General features: G+C 39.0%; 1 protein-coding gene across 1 annotated transcript; it reads right to left on the bottom strand.

Moving 5' to 3' along the window:
• Positions 1–1,172: 1,172 nt before the first annotated feature.
• LOC110506463 (UDP-glucuronosyltransferase 2C1-like) lies at positions 1,173–4,044 on the bottom strand. The gene is made up of 2 exons (XM_036963877.1): positions 3,799–4,044; positions 1,173–3,194 (listed from the first exon to the last, which is right to left on the bottom strand). The coding sequence occupies exon 2, from the start codon at positions 3,183–3,185 to the stop codon at positions 1,575–1,577; it is 1,611 nt and encodes a 536-aa protein (XP_036819772.1). The 5' UTR covers positions 3,186–3,194; positions 3,799–4,044; the 3' UTR covers positions 1,173–1,574.
• Positions 4,045–16,797: the final 12,753 nt, after the last annotated feature.

Raw genomic sequence — 16,797 nt, forward strand, 5'->3', positions numbered from 1 at the left:
TGGCTTTACAAATTCCTCATCCATAGCATCAGTGACAGGTATTGTAAAAGAACTGTAGTAGGATGACTCGTTGGATGTACCAACTTTTTGTCGTTCGGTACCACTCTGACTGTGTGTCCCTGAGAGTGAAGAGCCTTGATCAGAATGTCCATGTTAACCCATTGACTTCCCTCCCCGGGAAAGACCAGCAACTTCCCACCATGGCAAACTGAACCACACATAATCAACATAATTATAAATATGCACAAGTCATGTTTCCAATATATGTTATAATTTATATGATATATAAAAACAAACAGAGCTAGGAAATCATATTCAGTTTGTATGACACGTTGAACGGATATTTACATATAGTCAGTTAGCTGACTATATATTTTCATTTATGCACAAGCATTTCGCTACACCCGTGAAAATATCTGCTAAATATGCGTATGCGACCATTGATGTGATACAAATCATGAAAGACCATGAAAGCTGTTCTCAATAGGGCGTAATTAATTCTCTATAGGGTTTTGAGAGATTGAGACAATGAAGATGAAACTCTATTCTTCATTTAGATTCACATTGATACAGTATGTAAACAATATCTCACAATACATTACATCTTTGCCTATGAACATTAACTTAACGTAATTATAATTAGCTTATTCAGTCTGGAGGTAAGATGTAGTGAAATGTTACTTACATGTAAAATATGTAGCTCACCTTGGCTTTTGTGTGGAATGTTGGTTTATAAGCGTTAAGTAAATGTCAAAGTACTGCTTTTATGAGAACTTTTCCATTTGTTAAATTTACCAATGAATTTAGGCTGTTCTGAGGGCAAAAGGAGGGAAATATACTCTCTGTATTTCTAAGTGAATAAAAATCTAAGTGAGGCTTCCAAGCAGAGTCCTTTAGAGAAAAGTCAGACAAAAAAAACACTTATTCTGCTCTATGCAGACCACCTTAGCTGGCTTATTTATTGCAGATCAATGCTGTCATTTTATAAGCATCAGTATGAAAATCCCTTCACATTCCTCCTCGGATCTCATAGGATTATATTACCTCTGAATTATCAACCCTTCCAGAATGAATGAAGAATGATGTTGTCGTTATTAAAGTCTGTATAACGACAAACTGAAAGTTCTTTGTTCTTTTGAAATGACCTCCACAATAGATGTGGAAGAAATTAAAGAACAAACCAATGAGGGACAAAGTGTTTTTGGCAAACATCTAAGCTGCATGATATCTTTATTAAAAAACAGAGCTCATTAACGGTCTTCTGGAGAATCAACATTTACATCAGTTTAACTGTTACACACAAAGAAAGCAGCCACACACAACTATAACAGCATTCATTTTTAAAGTGCACATTTGGACTTTCCTATTCAAACCTTTGATTAAATGGGCTGAACAGTTAAAGTACAGTTGTAAGTTTAGCAAAATCTTCAAAAGCAAATAGATAAAACATCTGTCAATAATACTGTATGTCTACATCAATGCCACATATATTTGTCATGTGAACAAAAAGTATAATGAGTGAGACAAGTAAAAACATATTGTTGTACCACACTGTGTACAGATGAAAGCCATTATCATTCCTCTTTCATTTTCATTTTCAAACATGACCTGCAACAGAAACATCTGATAATGCCAATGAAAGCCAGCAGAGTAAATAACACAACAGTCAGTAAAAAGACCATTACATCTACAGAGTGATACGAGTACCAGGGCATTTTGTAGGACTCTGTACGCAGGTGAGCAGCACCTTTGTGTCTCATGACAAACTCAATCCAGAAGAGGGCAGTGTCCAGGGGCTCCATTGGCACGTCCCTGTGTAGCCTGGAGAGTCTTTGCATGTTCGTCCTGTAGGATGGCTCATCCAGAACTTCCTGTAAGGCCTGGGAGAATATGTTTCTATCTAGTGTTGCTAAATCCACAACCTTTGCTACACCCTTCACTTTCATTCTAGAAAGATTGTCAGTTTGGTCGAACACCAGAGGAAGGCCTACTATTGGAACACTGTGGTAGATCGCCTCGAAAATCCCATTTGTTCCTCCGTGAGCTACAAACAGCCTTGTCTTAGGGTGTCCTAAAAGATCATTCTGAGGCATCCAGTCAACTAGTAAGGTGTTGTTACCCAGAGTAGCTGGCCTGTCTCCTTTATACCTCCAGATTACCTTCTGAGGCAGTTGGGCAAAAGTAATGGCTATCTCATCAGCTATATCATGTGGAAGCTGCCCAATTAAAGTCCCCAAAGACATGATAATGACTCCATGCACCCCAGAACTCTGAACAAACTCCTCCAATTTTTGGGGAAGAGGCTTGGCAGGTTTACATTGGAACCCTCCAATATAGATAATGTTAGGCATGGTGGGACGAGGGAACTCAAACACAAAGTCAACTCTCATGAGCCATAAATCAGCAGCTTGAAACAATGAGAAGTAGTCGACCTCAGGACCAAAGTAACGACTAACTAAAGCAGAATAATGAGGTCTAATTGCCTGTCTGTACAGATACTGCCTGATGACATAAACAAGGAAGTTAAGGACACGCTCAAAAAAACTCATCTTGTCTGTTAACTCTGCAACAGGAAATGGAACATAAGATAGCGGAGAGGGAGCAATAACAAAATGACCCTCACCACCTATAGTCCATCTAACATTGAAAACAAGTGGCACATTTAAATAGTGCGCCAGCACAATGCCTCCCCCATTTAATGGGTCTGTCAGAACCAAGTCATACTTGGTTTCTCTAATAGACTGCATCAACTGTTTATTCTCTAACATGTGGATTATCATCTCACACACTTTGCGGTGAATTTCAAAAAACCCGTCCTTCAACTCCATGTCCAAACTAAAACGAGTCCAAGCAGAGTTTCCCTCTCTCTTTATCTGTATTAGTCTTGACACAAATGAGCGAAAGAATTCCTCATCAGCTCCACCTGGAATATCAATTGTGATTGAACTGTAGTGAGGGGAGGTTTCCCTGATGTACCAGCTGTCTGATGGCCGTACGACTGACACACTGTGACCTCTTGAATGCAGCGCTTCAATAATGACCTTCATGTTGACCCAGTGGCTGCCGTCTTGAGGAAACACCAGGACTTTCCCACCATGGACAGCAGGAATAGAGAGGGTCAACAGGGTAACAATGAAGATACCAGGGAGACACATCTTCACTAGCTGCTTCACATAAGCATGCATCAATTTTACCTGAAATATACAAAAATAAGGTCAAATAAATCTAATGAAATTATGTTTTGACATGAGAAGAATTAAAACAGGCCTACGTTTTTTTTCTTTAGGCTACAAATAAGTACAAACACTGTCCACAATATGATTGGCCTACTTTAAAGTTTAGCCAAGTTATGTCAAAAGGTTGATTACGTAATACAGTATAATCTTTGACTCTAAGAGAGAAATACTTTTGTTTTACATGAGAAAAATTAAAACAGGCTTGATTGTGACGCCTAACTATATTTTTCGCTACAAATAAGTCTCTACACTATCCGCAATACTGATACTTTCAAGTTGAAACATATTTTCATAACAAAAGGTTGATCACGTAATTCAGTATAATATTTCATTCTGAGAGAGAAATACTTTTTTCACCGATGTAAATGTCTCTTGAAGGTTAGGAAATTGTCAAATTCTGTAGATTTTGCCGAAGTGAAACCTATTTCACATCCTAATGTTAGGCTACACGTTAACATTGTATTATTTATTGTAGCTCCGAATCAACAATCTATCGTGAGTGTGAACAAACAACGTCAAGACAAAATCCATGCATGCGGAGCTAATTTAATTGAAGGCTTACGTTCCGGTTTTCATCCAAAGAACAAAGAATTTGAAATGAAGGCTATTTCAGAGCCTGTCTGTCTGTAAATCAGTTCGAAGGTATTTGTAATAATCTCGGAAATCAGAGAGGAAGATGCGAAATCAGTATAGTCTCTAGACATCCGCGTTGGCTCCCACAATTTTCAAATTCTCCTGCTATTTCTGTTTTTCAAGACCGTAGACTTAGCACATTGAATTGGTGCGTTCGAGCCGATCGCTTTTATCAAGTCGCTCACCGCCTTTCAAAGCTTATTGCGTAATGAATGGCAGTGTCGGTCCTGGACAAATCTGCCACTCCCCCTATTTTTTATCAGCTAATAGTTGGAGGAACAGAACATAACAGCAGCCCAATTAATAAGCCTATGCTACAAATTAAACACAGTTTTTAACACATCTGGTTAGTAGGCTGTGTAATCAGTACAATGTCAATAACATGGCCTCATATTTTCAATCTGATTACATTGATAAAATCACCAATGCCCTAGACGTTCTGCCGCCCTAGGCGAGGCAAAAATAATTACAATTTAGACATTCTTCTGAAACTAAGCATGGCACTTTCAAAAGTTACCTTTCCTACCCAGATAGAGGCTCTACTGATACAGAAAACGGTAAGCTTCAACTGCTGGTTACTAGGCCATTGTACAGTGGCTTGCGAAAGTTTTCACCCCCCTTAGAATTTTTCCTATTTGGTTGCCTTACAACCTGGAATTAAACATTTTTTTTTTTTTTTTGGGGGGGGGGGGGGGGGGGGGGGGGGGGAACAAACTAGAAATAAAACTTTCTTTAAAAAAAAACTTGAGCGTGCATAACTATTCACCCCCCCAGAGCCATATTTTGCAGCAATTACAGATGCAAGTCTCTTGGGGATTGTCTCTATCAGCTTGGCACATCTAGCCACTGTGATATTTTTCCAATTCTTCAAGGCAAAACTGCTCCAACTCCTTCAAGTTGGATGGGTTCCGCTGGTGTACAGCAATCTTTAAGTCATACCACAGATTCTCAATCGAATTGAAGTCTGGGCAATGACTAGGCCATTCCAATACATTTAAATGTTTCCCCTTAAATAATTTGTGTGTTGCTTTAGCAGTATGCTTAGGCATTGTCAGGCAGAAAGGTGAACCTCTGTCAGTCCCAGTCTCAAATCTCTGGAAGACTGAAACAGGTTTCCCTCAAGAACTTCCCTGTATTTAGCGCCATCCATCATTCCTTCAATTCTGACCAGATTCCCAGTCCCTGACGATGAAAAACATCCCCACAGCATGATGCTGCCACCACCATGCTTCACTGTGGGAATGGGGTTCTTGGGGTGATGAGAGGTGTTGGGGTTGCGCCAGAAATAGTGTTTTCCTTGATGGCTAAAAAGCTCAATTTTAGTCTCATCTGACCAGAGTTCCTTCTTCCATATGTTTGGAGAGTCTCCCGCATGCCTTTTGGCGAAAACCAAACGTGTTTGCTTATTTTTTCTGGCCACTCTTCCACAAAGCCCAGCTCTGTGGAGTGTATTGCTTAAAGTGGTCCTATGGACAGAAACTCCAATCTCTGCTGTGGATCTTTGCAGCTCCTTCAGGGTTATCTTTGGTCTCTTTGTTGCCTCTCTGATTAATGCCCTCCTTGCCTGGCCTGTGAGTTTTGGTGGGCGGCCCTCTCTTGGCAGGTTTGTTGTGGTGCCATATTTTTTCCATTTTTTATAATGGATTTAATGGTGCTCTGTGGGATGTTCAAAGTTTCTGATATTTTTTTATCACCCAACCCTGATCTGTACTTCTCCACAACATTGTCCCTGACCTGTTTGGAGAGCTCCTTGGTCTTCATGGTGCCACTTGCTTGGTGGTGTCCCTTGCAAAGTGGTGTTGCAGACTGAGGCCTTTCAGAGCAGGTGTATATATACTTAGATAATGTGACAGATCAGGTGACACTTAGATTGCACACAGGTTGACTTTATTTAACTAATTATGTGACTTCTGAAGGTAACTGGTTGCACCAGATCTTATTTAGGGGCTTCATAGCAAAGGGGGTGAATACATATGCACACACCACTTTTCCATTTTTTATTTTCTAGAATTGTTTGAAACAAGTTATTTTTTCAATTTCACTTCACCAATGTAAACTATGTTGTGTATGTCCATTACATTAAATCCAAATTACAACCTATTTAAATTACAGGCTGTAATGCAACAAAATAGGACAAACGCCAAGGGGGATGAATACTTTTGCAAGGTACTGTATAACCCAACAACAGAAGTGCTTCCCTAAAAGCTGCCTGCGTTTAAACAAACATCTTCTCTTTTCAGAAAGAGAAAAGCTCAATTAATAAAGATAGAATAGCAAAAAAGTATATTTTTTTATCTCCTCGAATATTATAGGCAGCAGTTTAGCTTCAGATTGTCATAGAGAGGAATCAATATATCACCATATGCATCGGAGTCACGTCTTTAGAACTTGTTTCTACCATAAGCCATCACCGAGTTAAGAATTGTTATATCATTTGGAATCGTTTTATGTATTTATTTCAAAATATAAAGCAAACAATATATATAATTTTCATTAACAAAGGGTATGTGATACCTTCACTCAACTCGAGCCCAAGTTTTAGTCAAACACACCAAGCCCTTCCCAGACACGGAGGTATTTAATCAGTGCATGCGACAGTATTTTAGTTTTTGGCTATACCGACATCTATGGATTTGATAAGTGTGTCTGTCAAACAGGTAGACTTACCACTTATTTATTGGAAGATGAACAAATAAGCTCCAATTATATTTAACCCCATGCATCGGAGAGTTAAAATGTTGCTCTCACTATGCTACCTACTACCTATAGTAGAAAACGAGTTTCTTATTAATATCCCACCGGTTATCACACATGGCACGACCCCATAATTGTTACAATTACAATAAAAATATCACTTTTATATAACGTGTTTGACATATATTTTAATATTTCTGTAGAACTGTAAAACAGAGTAAGATAATTTGAGCTTTGGAAACAACTGCTGTCATAAATGCATGGCGGGCCTCGTTTCGCTGGAGCAGTGTAAAATAAGCTTCATGTCAATGACCCAGCCGGAACGAATTTCGTTTAGTTACATGTTGAATTTGATTGTCCAACATCAGTTTCAAACATGTATTTATTTAATCTCCAGCTAGAGTGTCATCTTTCCACTGCTGTGGTGCTGCATTGCAGTCAGCGATGTTTTCTCTCCGTCTCTGTCCATGGTCCTGGAATCAAATCAGGAGGAGGCTAACACTGTAGCAAGAGGGCACAGATAAGGTGCATCGCAGGACAGTGGTGCAGGAGGCTAACACATACTGTAGCAAGAGGGGCACAGATACGGTGCATCGCAGGACAGTGGTGCAGGAGGCTAACACACTGTAGCAAGAGACCTGAAGTTTTAACATAGTTATAGTACTGGAAATAAAGTTGTTACACAAAGTGTTGTAACAAAATGTAACATAGTTAACCTGAAGTCATACATTGGTAAAGCTGAGTATAATTGATTGTTACCATGCCAAAGAAGTCAGTTTGCTGCTCCAAAATCCACATAAATGCCAGACGGGACATTCCTGGGGCTGACACTTTCAGCTCCTTGAAAGAGCTGAACAGATCTACCTGGTATATGGTGTCACAGTTGACAGTGGCAGGCCAGTACCCATTCTTTATCAGATCTGCCAAGTTTGCTGTTACATTGCAGCAGGCACTGTGACATTGCAGCGAGCTTGAGGAAAAAAATGTAGTCTGAATTAAGTTTGTTTTACATTGCATTGCTACATCACTGTTTGGTTCTTGTAGAAATTGCACATACCATTTATTACTACAAGGACTATATGTTTCCAGGGGCCAACATGGATGGTGCTTGTCAGGCAATCACATATCACCTCTGGTACATCCAATGGTAAGAAACAATCTAGGGACAATATTTATATACAACAACATACAAGAATACATTTGAACTTTGATATAATACATTCAGCCGCAAAAAAAAATTAAAACACACCCTGTTCATGAAGTGCATATTTGCCATCACTGTGGAGAGATATGGCTGTAGTTGGAGGAAGGGGCGTGTAGAACCCCTCGATGATGGACTGTCTGTTGTGCAGGGGGAAGTTTGCATGTGTAGAGACATCGCAGTCTTCGCAGTAAAGCTGTTTCGGCAGACAGTCTCTACATCGCAGAGAATCTACCATCTCAGGCCTGGACTCCCTCCACCTATCCTGTGAGAGTTCCTTCCTCACACTCCAACTGTGCGATGCACCAGGCACAGTAGGATTTGAACACTCAGGGTCTTCTAAGTCAGCTAGGAGGATGTTAATTTCTCTATGAACACAAAAATGGGAAAAGGATTCAATTAAGAATATTATATAATTAATCTATTAAAACACACACAGGGCTGGAAGTAGGTGACAGCAAATATATCTCTGCACAATCTATGGCGTGACAAGCCAAAAACCTCAGCTTTGATTCTACAGTAAATTCAATTAGAGGGCAGACCAAAATGTTGAGTAAAGTCTAAATTGGAATATCAAACAATAGAACTTGATCCCATCGTCGAATAGAAATTCTGAATGTTTTTAAAACAGCAACAACACACTGAGTAAAAAACATTCTCTTTCCCTGACAGGTGAAAGCTATAATCCCTTATTGATGTCACCTGTTTAATCCACTTCAGTGTAGATAAAAGGGAGGAGACAGATTAAAGGAGGATGTTTAAGCCATGAGACAATTGAGACATGGATTGTGTATGTGTGCCATTCAAAGGGTGACTGGGCAAAACAAAATATTTAAGTGCCTTTGAAAGGGGTATGGTAGTAGGTGCCAGGCCCAACGGTTTGTGTCAAGAACTGCAACGCTGCTGGGTTTTTCATGATCTACATTTACCCGTGTGTATCAAGAATGGTCCACCACCCAAAGGACATCCAGCCAACTTGACACAACTGTGGGAAGCATTTGAGTCAACATGGGCCAGCATCCCTGTGGAACGCTTTCGACACCTTGTAGAGTCCATGCCCTGACGAATTGAGGTTGTTCTGAGGGCAAAAGGGAGTGCAACTCAATATTAGGAATATTTTGTACACTCAGTGTATTTTGACTACAGAGTAAACTCTCCTCATAGGCAAATGCTTCCAGCTTCCACAATTACAGACAGTGGTTACAAAAGGAACGACTGTATAAACATTCCAATAGTGGATTTGAATGAATTCAACTAAGACTAATTCCATAATGTGGAATGGCAGATTGCTTCATATTAAAGGAAATGTGGAGGAAAAATCTCTGCCAGGATGTTGTTATTGCCCTACAGAAGTATTTGGATGTTGTTATTACACTCCCCTACAGAAGTATATGGATGTTGTTATTACACTCCCCTACAGAACTATATGGATGTTGTTATTATACTCCCCTACAGAACTATATGGATGTTGTTATTGCCCTACAGAACTATAATTATCTTAAAGATATCCATAAAAAGTGTTGTTTAAAGTTTGCCACAAGCCACCTGGGAGACACACCAAACATGTGGAAGAAGGTGCTCTGGTCAGATGAAACCAAAATTGAACTTTTTGGCAACAATTCAAAACAATATGTTTGGCGTAAAAGCAACACAGCTCATCACCCTGAACACACCATCCCCACTGTCAAACATGGTGGTGGCAGCATCATGGTTTGGGCCTGCTTTTCTTCAGCAGGGACAGGGAAGATGGTTAAAATTGATGGGAAGATGGATGGAGCCAAATACAGGACCATTCTGGAAGAAAACCTGGAGTCTACAAAAGACCTGAGACTGGGACGGAGATTTGTCTTCCAACAAGACAATGATCCAAAACATAAAGCAAAATCTACAATGGAATGGTTCAAAAATAAACATATCCAGGTGTTAGAATGGCCAAGTCAAAGTCCAGACCTGAATCCAATCGAATCTGTGGAAAGAACTGAAAACTGCTGTTCACAAATGCTCTCCATCCAACCTCACTGAGCTTGAGCTGTTTTGCAAGAAGGAATGGGAAAAAATGTCACTCTCGATGTGCAAAACTGATAGAGACATACCCCAAGCGACTTACAGCTGTAATCGCAGCAAAAGGTGGCGCTACAAAGTATTAACTTAAGGGGGCTGAATAATTTTGCACGCCCAATTTTTCAGTTTTTGAATTGTTAAAATAGTTTGAAATATCCAATAAATGTCGTTCCACTTCATGATTGTGTCCCACTTGTTGTTGATTCTTCACAAAAGAATACAGTTTTATATCTTTATGTTTGAAGCCTGAAATGTGGCAAAAGGTCACAAAGTTCAAGGGGGCCGAATACTTTCGCAAGGCACTGTAAATCTTTTGTCTTGCCCATTCACCCTATGAATGGCACACATACACAATCCATGTCTCAATTCTCTCAAGGCTTCAAAGTCCTTATTTGACCTGTCTACATCTACACTGATTGAAGTGAATTTAACAAATTACATCAATAGTGGATCATAGCTTTCACCTCGATTCACCTGGTCAGTCTTTGTCAAGGAATCACCAGATGTTTCTAATGTTTTGTGCACTTAAGTGGGCTCCTGAGTGGTGCAGCGGTCTTAGGCACTGCATCTCAGTGCAAGAAGTGCAAGTACAGAAGTATATGGATGTTGTTATTATACTCCCCTACAGAAGTATATGGATGTTGTTATTATACTCCCCTACAGAACTATATGGATGTTGTTATTATACTCCCCTACAGAAGTATTTGGATGTTGTTATTGCACTCCCCTACAGAAGTATTTGGATGTTGTTATTGCCCTACAGAAGTATATGGATGTTGTTATTACACTCCCCTACAGAAGTATATGGATGTTGTTATTACACTCCCCTACAGAAGTATTTGGATGTTGTTATTACACTCCCCTCCAGAAGTATTTGGATGTTGTTATTACACTCCCCTACAGAAGTATTTGGATGTTGTTATTGCACTCCCCTACAGAACTATATGGATGTTGTTATTGCCCTCCCCTACAGAACTATATGGATGTTGTTATTACACTCCCCTACAGAAGTATATGGATGTTGTTATTACACTCCCCTACAGAAGTATTTGGATGTTGTTATTATACTCCCCTACAGAAGTATATGGATGTTGTTATTATACTCCCCTACAGAAGTATATGGATGTTGTTATTATACTCCCCTACAGAAGTATTTGGATGTTGTTATTGCCCTACAGAAGTATATGGATGTTGTTATTACACTCCCCTACAGAAGTATATGGATGTTGTTATTATACTCCCCTACAGAAGTATATGGATGTTGTTATTATACTCCCCTACAGAACTATATGGATGTTGTTATTATACTCCCCTACAGAAGTATTTGGATGTTGTTATTGCACTCCCCTACAGAAGTATTTGGATGTTGTTATTGCCCTACAGAAGTATATGGATGTTGTTATTACACTCCCCTACAGAAGTATATGGATGTTGTTATTACACTCCCCTACAGAAGTATTTGGATGTTGTTATTACACTCCCCTCCAGAAGTATTTGGATGTTGTTATTACACTCCCCTACAGAAGTATTTGGATGTTGTTATTGCACTCCCCTACAGAACTATATGGATGTTGTTATTGCCCTCCCCTACAGAACTATATGGATGTTGTTATTACACTCCCCTACAGAAGTATATGGATGTTGTTATTACACTCCCCTACAGAAGTATTTGGATGTTGTTATTATACTCCCCTACAGAAGTATATGGATGTTGTTATTATACTCCCCTACAGAAGTATATGGATGTTGTTATTATACTCCCCTACAGAAGTATTTGGATGTTGTTATTGCCCTACAGAAGTATATGGATGTTGTTATTACACTCCCCTACAGAAGTATTTGGATGTTGTTATTGCCCTACCCTACAGAACTATATGGATGTTGTTATTATACTCCCCTACAGAAGTATTTGGATGTTGTTATTGCACTCCCCTACAGAAGTATTTGGATGTTGTTATTGCCCTACAGAAGTATATGGATGTTGTTATTACACTCCCCTACAGAACTATATGGATGTTGTTATTATACTCCCCTACAGAAGTATATGGATGTTGTTATTACACTCCCTTACAGAAGTATATGGATGTTGTTATTACACTCCCCTACAGAAGTATATGGATGTTGTTATTATACTCCCCTACAGAACTATATGGATGTTGTTATTATACTCCCCTACAGAAGTATATGGATGTTGTTATTACACTCCCCTACATAAGTATTTGGATGTTGTTATTACACTCCCCTACAGAAGTATATGGATGTTGTTATTACACTCCCCTACAGAAGTATTTGGATGTTGTTATTGCACTCCCCTACAGAAGTATTTTGATGTTGTTATTGCCCTACAGAAGTATTTGGATGTTGTTATTACACTCCCCTACAGAAGTATATGGATGTTGTTATTACACTCCCCTACAGAAGTATTTGGATGTTGTTATTGCACTCCCCTACAGAAGTATTTGGACAGTGATGCTAAAATGTTGAATTAGTCTCTATACTCTATGCATTTTCAATTGCTTTGTCGAGAAGCAACCTGTCACGCCCTGACCTGAGTATTCTTTGTTTTCTTTATTGTTTTGGTTAGGTCAGGGGGTGACATGGGTGATGTATGCATTTTGGTACTGTCTAGGGGTTTTGTAGGTTTATGGGGTTGTTTATCATGCAGGTGTTTATATATGTCTATGGTTGCCTAGATTGGTTCTCAATTAGAGGCAGGTGTTTATCGTTGTCTCTGATTGGGAACAATATTTAGGCAGCCATCTTCTTTGGGTATTTCGTGGGTTATTGTCTATGTCTAGTTGCCTGTGTATGCACATTTATAGTATAGCGTCACGTTCGTTTTGTTGTTTTGTAGTTTGTTTAGTGTCCGTCTTTATTAAAATATATAATATGTATTCTAATCACGCTGCGCTTTGGTCTCCTCTTTATGACGAACGTGACACAACCTGCAAGTAAGCATTTCGTTGGATCGTGTTACCATCAGTATCCTGTACATACGACTAATAAAACTTGACAAGTGCTTTCATTTCGAAACGGTAAATCAGAAATGTCTGAAAATACCCTGACATAAAAGGTGACATTCTGTACTGTAACCTCATATCAAACATTTGATCTCAAATCTGAAATTCTGGAGACTTGAGACACATCTAAAATGTTACATCGCTGTCAAAATAAAGATGTAGTGCAGTATAATTCAGTAACACCAAGATGACCCAATTTTGAAAGTAAAACAATTTAAACATACCTATTTCTTCATCAATGTTTAAAACTGGAGTGGATTCCAATCCACTGGTCCTCCTCTCTAAAATAAGATATGCAAAAAAGGAAAGGATTAGACTTAAAGGGACATTCAGAAGTTGATAAAGCCATTTTTGGATTTATATTAATGATATATGGTTAAACCTATTATTTTAATAACATTGATGGTAAGTTATTGCAATAATAGCTCTGTCAATAAATTGAAAGTGGTTACATTTCGCCAACCCCATCACTCAGCTTTTAACCAAAACAGGGGAGGGGAGTGTGCTTTGTTATTGTTTCAACTACAAATGACAGATTTAATAAAAATACAATAAATTAATTACAAGGCCACTGAATAACAAGGAATTGTATAGATTAATATATTCAATATCTCATCAATACCTGATTCTTCCTCCTCTGTGACTGACCCAAAATGTTGCACTAGTCTGGCTCTTGATGTACTGGCCCTTGGAGCTGAAAAAATTGGTAGGTTTCTGTACCAAATATTAAGGTCTGCCTTTCTGATGTATCAAATACTTATGTCATGCAATAAAATGCAAATTAATTACTTAAAAATCATACTATGTGATTTTCTGGATTTTTGTTTTAGATTCTGTCTCTCACAGTTGAAGTGTACCTATGATAAAAAATTACAGACCTCTACATGCTTTGTAAGTAGGAAAACCTGCAAAACCGGCAGTGTATCAAATACTTGCTCTCCCCACTGTATGTGCTGTGGGTAGATGGTACTAGACCGGCCTATGGCACGGCAACAAACGTTTGATATGCTATTATACAGTATGTTTGAAAGGAAAAAGTCAGATCAGGGACCAATAAAATGAAACACCTAGAGGGGATGAAATTTACCAACAGAAATGGACGTAGTTGCCTTCCTGGTTTGAGGAATAATCTGCTTGGAAGCCTCACTTAGTTTTTTGTTCACTTAGAAATACAGAGAGTATATTTCCCTCCTTTTGCCCTCAGAACAGTCTAAAATCATTGGTAAATTTAACAAATGGAAAGGTTCTCATAAAAGCAGTACTTTGACATTTACTTAACGCTTATAAACCAACATTCCACACAAAAGCCAAGGTGAGCTACATATTTTACATGTAAGTAACATTTCACTACATCTTACCTCCAGACTGAATAAGCTAATTATAATTACGTTAAGTTAATGTTCATAGGCTAGGATGTAATGTATTGTGAGATATTGTTTACATACTGTATCAATGTGAATCTAAATGAAGAATAGAGTTTCATCTTCATTGTCTAAATCTCTCAAAACCCTATAGATAATTAATTACGCCCTATTGAGAACAGCTTTCATGGTCTTTCATGATTTGTATCACATCAAATTGTATTTATTGGTCACATGCGCATATTTAGCAGATATTATCGCGGGTGTAGCGAAATGCGTGTACATAAATGAGAATATATAGTCAGCTTGTGGCGAAATCTGCACGGAGCCTTCACCGTGCACTGCCACTTTAAGAGCAGTAAGGAAGGAGAAAATGAAGAGAGCTCATTCAGCTCTTTGGGGAGGGGCTCTTTGGTGGCGCGACAGTTTGATTGTGTGTGCTGTGCTGCAGAAGTTTTGTTTGTTTTCAGCGTATGTAGTTTATAGAGTATTTAACTCAATCATCGGTGTAATCGCTCTAGGTCGTGGTTGTTTCCGTTTGGGACCACGCCCGTTATGGATCGCTTGGATTAGTAGCAACATTGTTGCGAAGCTTTAACATACAAACCATCGGACAGTCAGACAGTACACCTGCACGCCTGAAGACCACAGCTAAGATCTCTTGTTCTCTTTCTCTCTTCCCTCTATCGTTCCAGTGCTTTACCCTGCAACAGACTCTCTATTTTTCCAAAGCACTTCCCATTGAAGTTCATTAGAGCTGGACTATTATTGCCCTGCCAAAAGTATTTGGACATTTTAGTTAAAAGGGAGGTTGCTTGCAAGTTGTGTATTGTTATGTGAACTGTATTGAGGTGTACTAATGACATGGCCGAGAAGACTGTGGACATTTTTAAGGCCTCTGTTGTGTCGATGAACACCCCCCACATTCATACCCTCTGCACTCATCCACTAGAAAATAATACAGATTATTGCAAATCCTATGTTGATGACTGGGTTCGTTCTTGTATGAAGTTGCTGTTGAATTGCTCTGCCATTATTAGTATTACTATTATTGTATGAGGTATTCTTGTTTGGGTTACCCCTGTGCTGTGATGTGGGTTTTATATGGTGTGTATTATTTTCTCTCCACTGGCTATCTGGTAAACAGGCTACCCTCTAGGCAGTCTCTTCTGCTGATGTGTGTGGGTCTGGTTGTGGTACTCTCTCTATTCTACTCTTTTCCTTTTGGCATGGTTAATACCTGCCTGGTGCCCAAACAAAATCTTTCTTTACCCCTCTCTAATAAATACCGCTACAAGCTAACTGACTATATGTCAAAATCTGTTCAACGTGTCATACAAACTGAATATGATTTCCTAGCTCTGTTTTTATATATCATATAAATGATAACATATATTGGAAACATGACTTTGTGCCTACTTATAATTTTTTAAAATTGTGTGTGGTTCAGTGTGTGGTTCAGTTTGGGATGTTGCTGGTCTTTCCCGGGGAGGGAAGTCACTGGGTTAACATGGACATTCTGATCAATGCTCTTCACTCTCAGGGACACACCAACAAAAAGTTGGTACATCAAACAAGAGTCGTCCTACTACAGTTCTATTACAATACCTGTGTTAGGGAAAAACTAGGCCATCAAAGAAAGGCCATAACATATATGTAATGTATTGTCAAAGTGTTTAATCTTAATTAAATGATAACACTTAGGCACTCACTTTGTAAAGGCTACAGGTGCTAGGGTAGGCCGTCATTGTAAATTAGAATTTTTTTCTTAACTGACTTGCCTAGTTAAAAAAATAAGATAATAATGAGAGCCAGTTAGACATGGTGCTTACTGACCCAGTGTAACGGCTTTCTTCTGCTGAAGGAGAGGAGGACCAAAATGCAGCGTGGTTAGAGTTCAACATGTTTAATAAAGACCATAAATGTGAACACTACAAAATACACAACAACAAATGTGAAACCAGTCCTATCTGGTGCAATGACACAAAGACAGAAGACAAACACCCACAAAGTACCCACAGAATATGGCTGCCTAAATATGGTTCCCAGTCAGAGACAACGATAGACAGCTGCCTCTAATTGAGAACCAATCTAGGCAACCATAGACCTACAAACTACCTAGAAAAGGGTCAGCCCCATAAACATACAAAAACCCCTAGACCAGACAAAACATTTAATTCCCCATGTCCCACCCTGACCTAACCAAACTAATAAAGAAAACAAAGATAACTAAGGCCAGGGCATGACACCCAGCATGGGGGACTGGTATTTTGGTGGCTCATTATCTTCAGCTACCTCTAGTCTAAAATGTATGGTAGATAACAAGTGGAGAGGGACATTTCACCCTTGCACCATCCCCCATGTCTTATATTCCAATGACTGGATCATTGCTCTCACAAAAAATGACTTTCACAGGTAGAATAAAGATCGAGTAAAGAATATGCTTTTCTATTTTCATTGGGAAGCTCAGGGTAGATTTTTAATTCAGCCACATTACCAAGATGTTTGTAATGGGTTTGTCCAACCTGGTGTGGACTTCAATGAGTTATTACAGAGGGCTGGTCTTTGACTCATGAGAGTTGACTTTGTGT

The sequence above is a fragment of the Oncorhynchus mykiss genome, chromosome 26 (assembly GCF_013265735.2).
Source record: "Oncorhynchus mykiss isolate Arlee chromosome 26, USDA_OmykA_1.1, whole genome shotgun sequence".
Classification (NCBI taxonomy): Eukaryota; Metazoa; Chordata; class Actinopteri; order Salmoniformes; family Salmonidae; genus Oncorhynchus; species Oncorhynchus mykiss.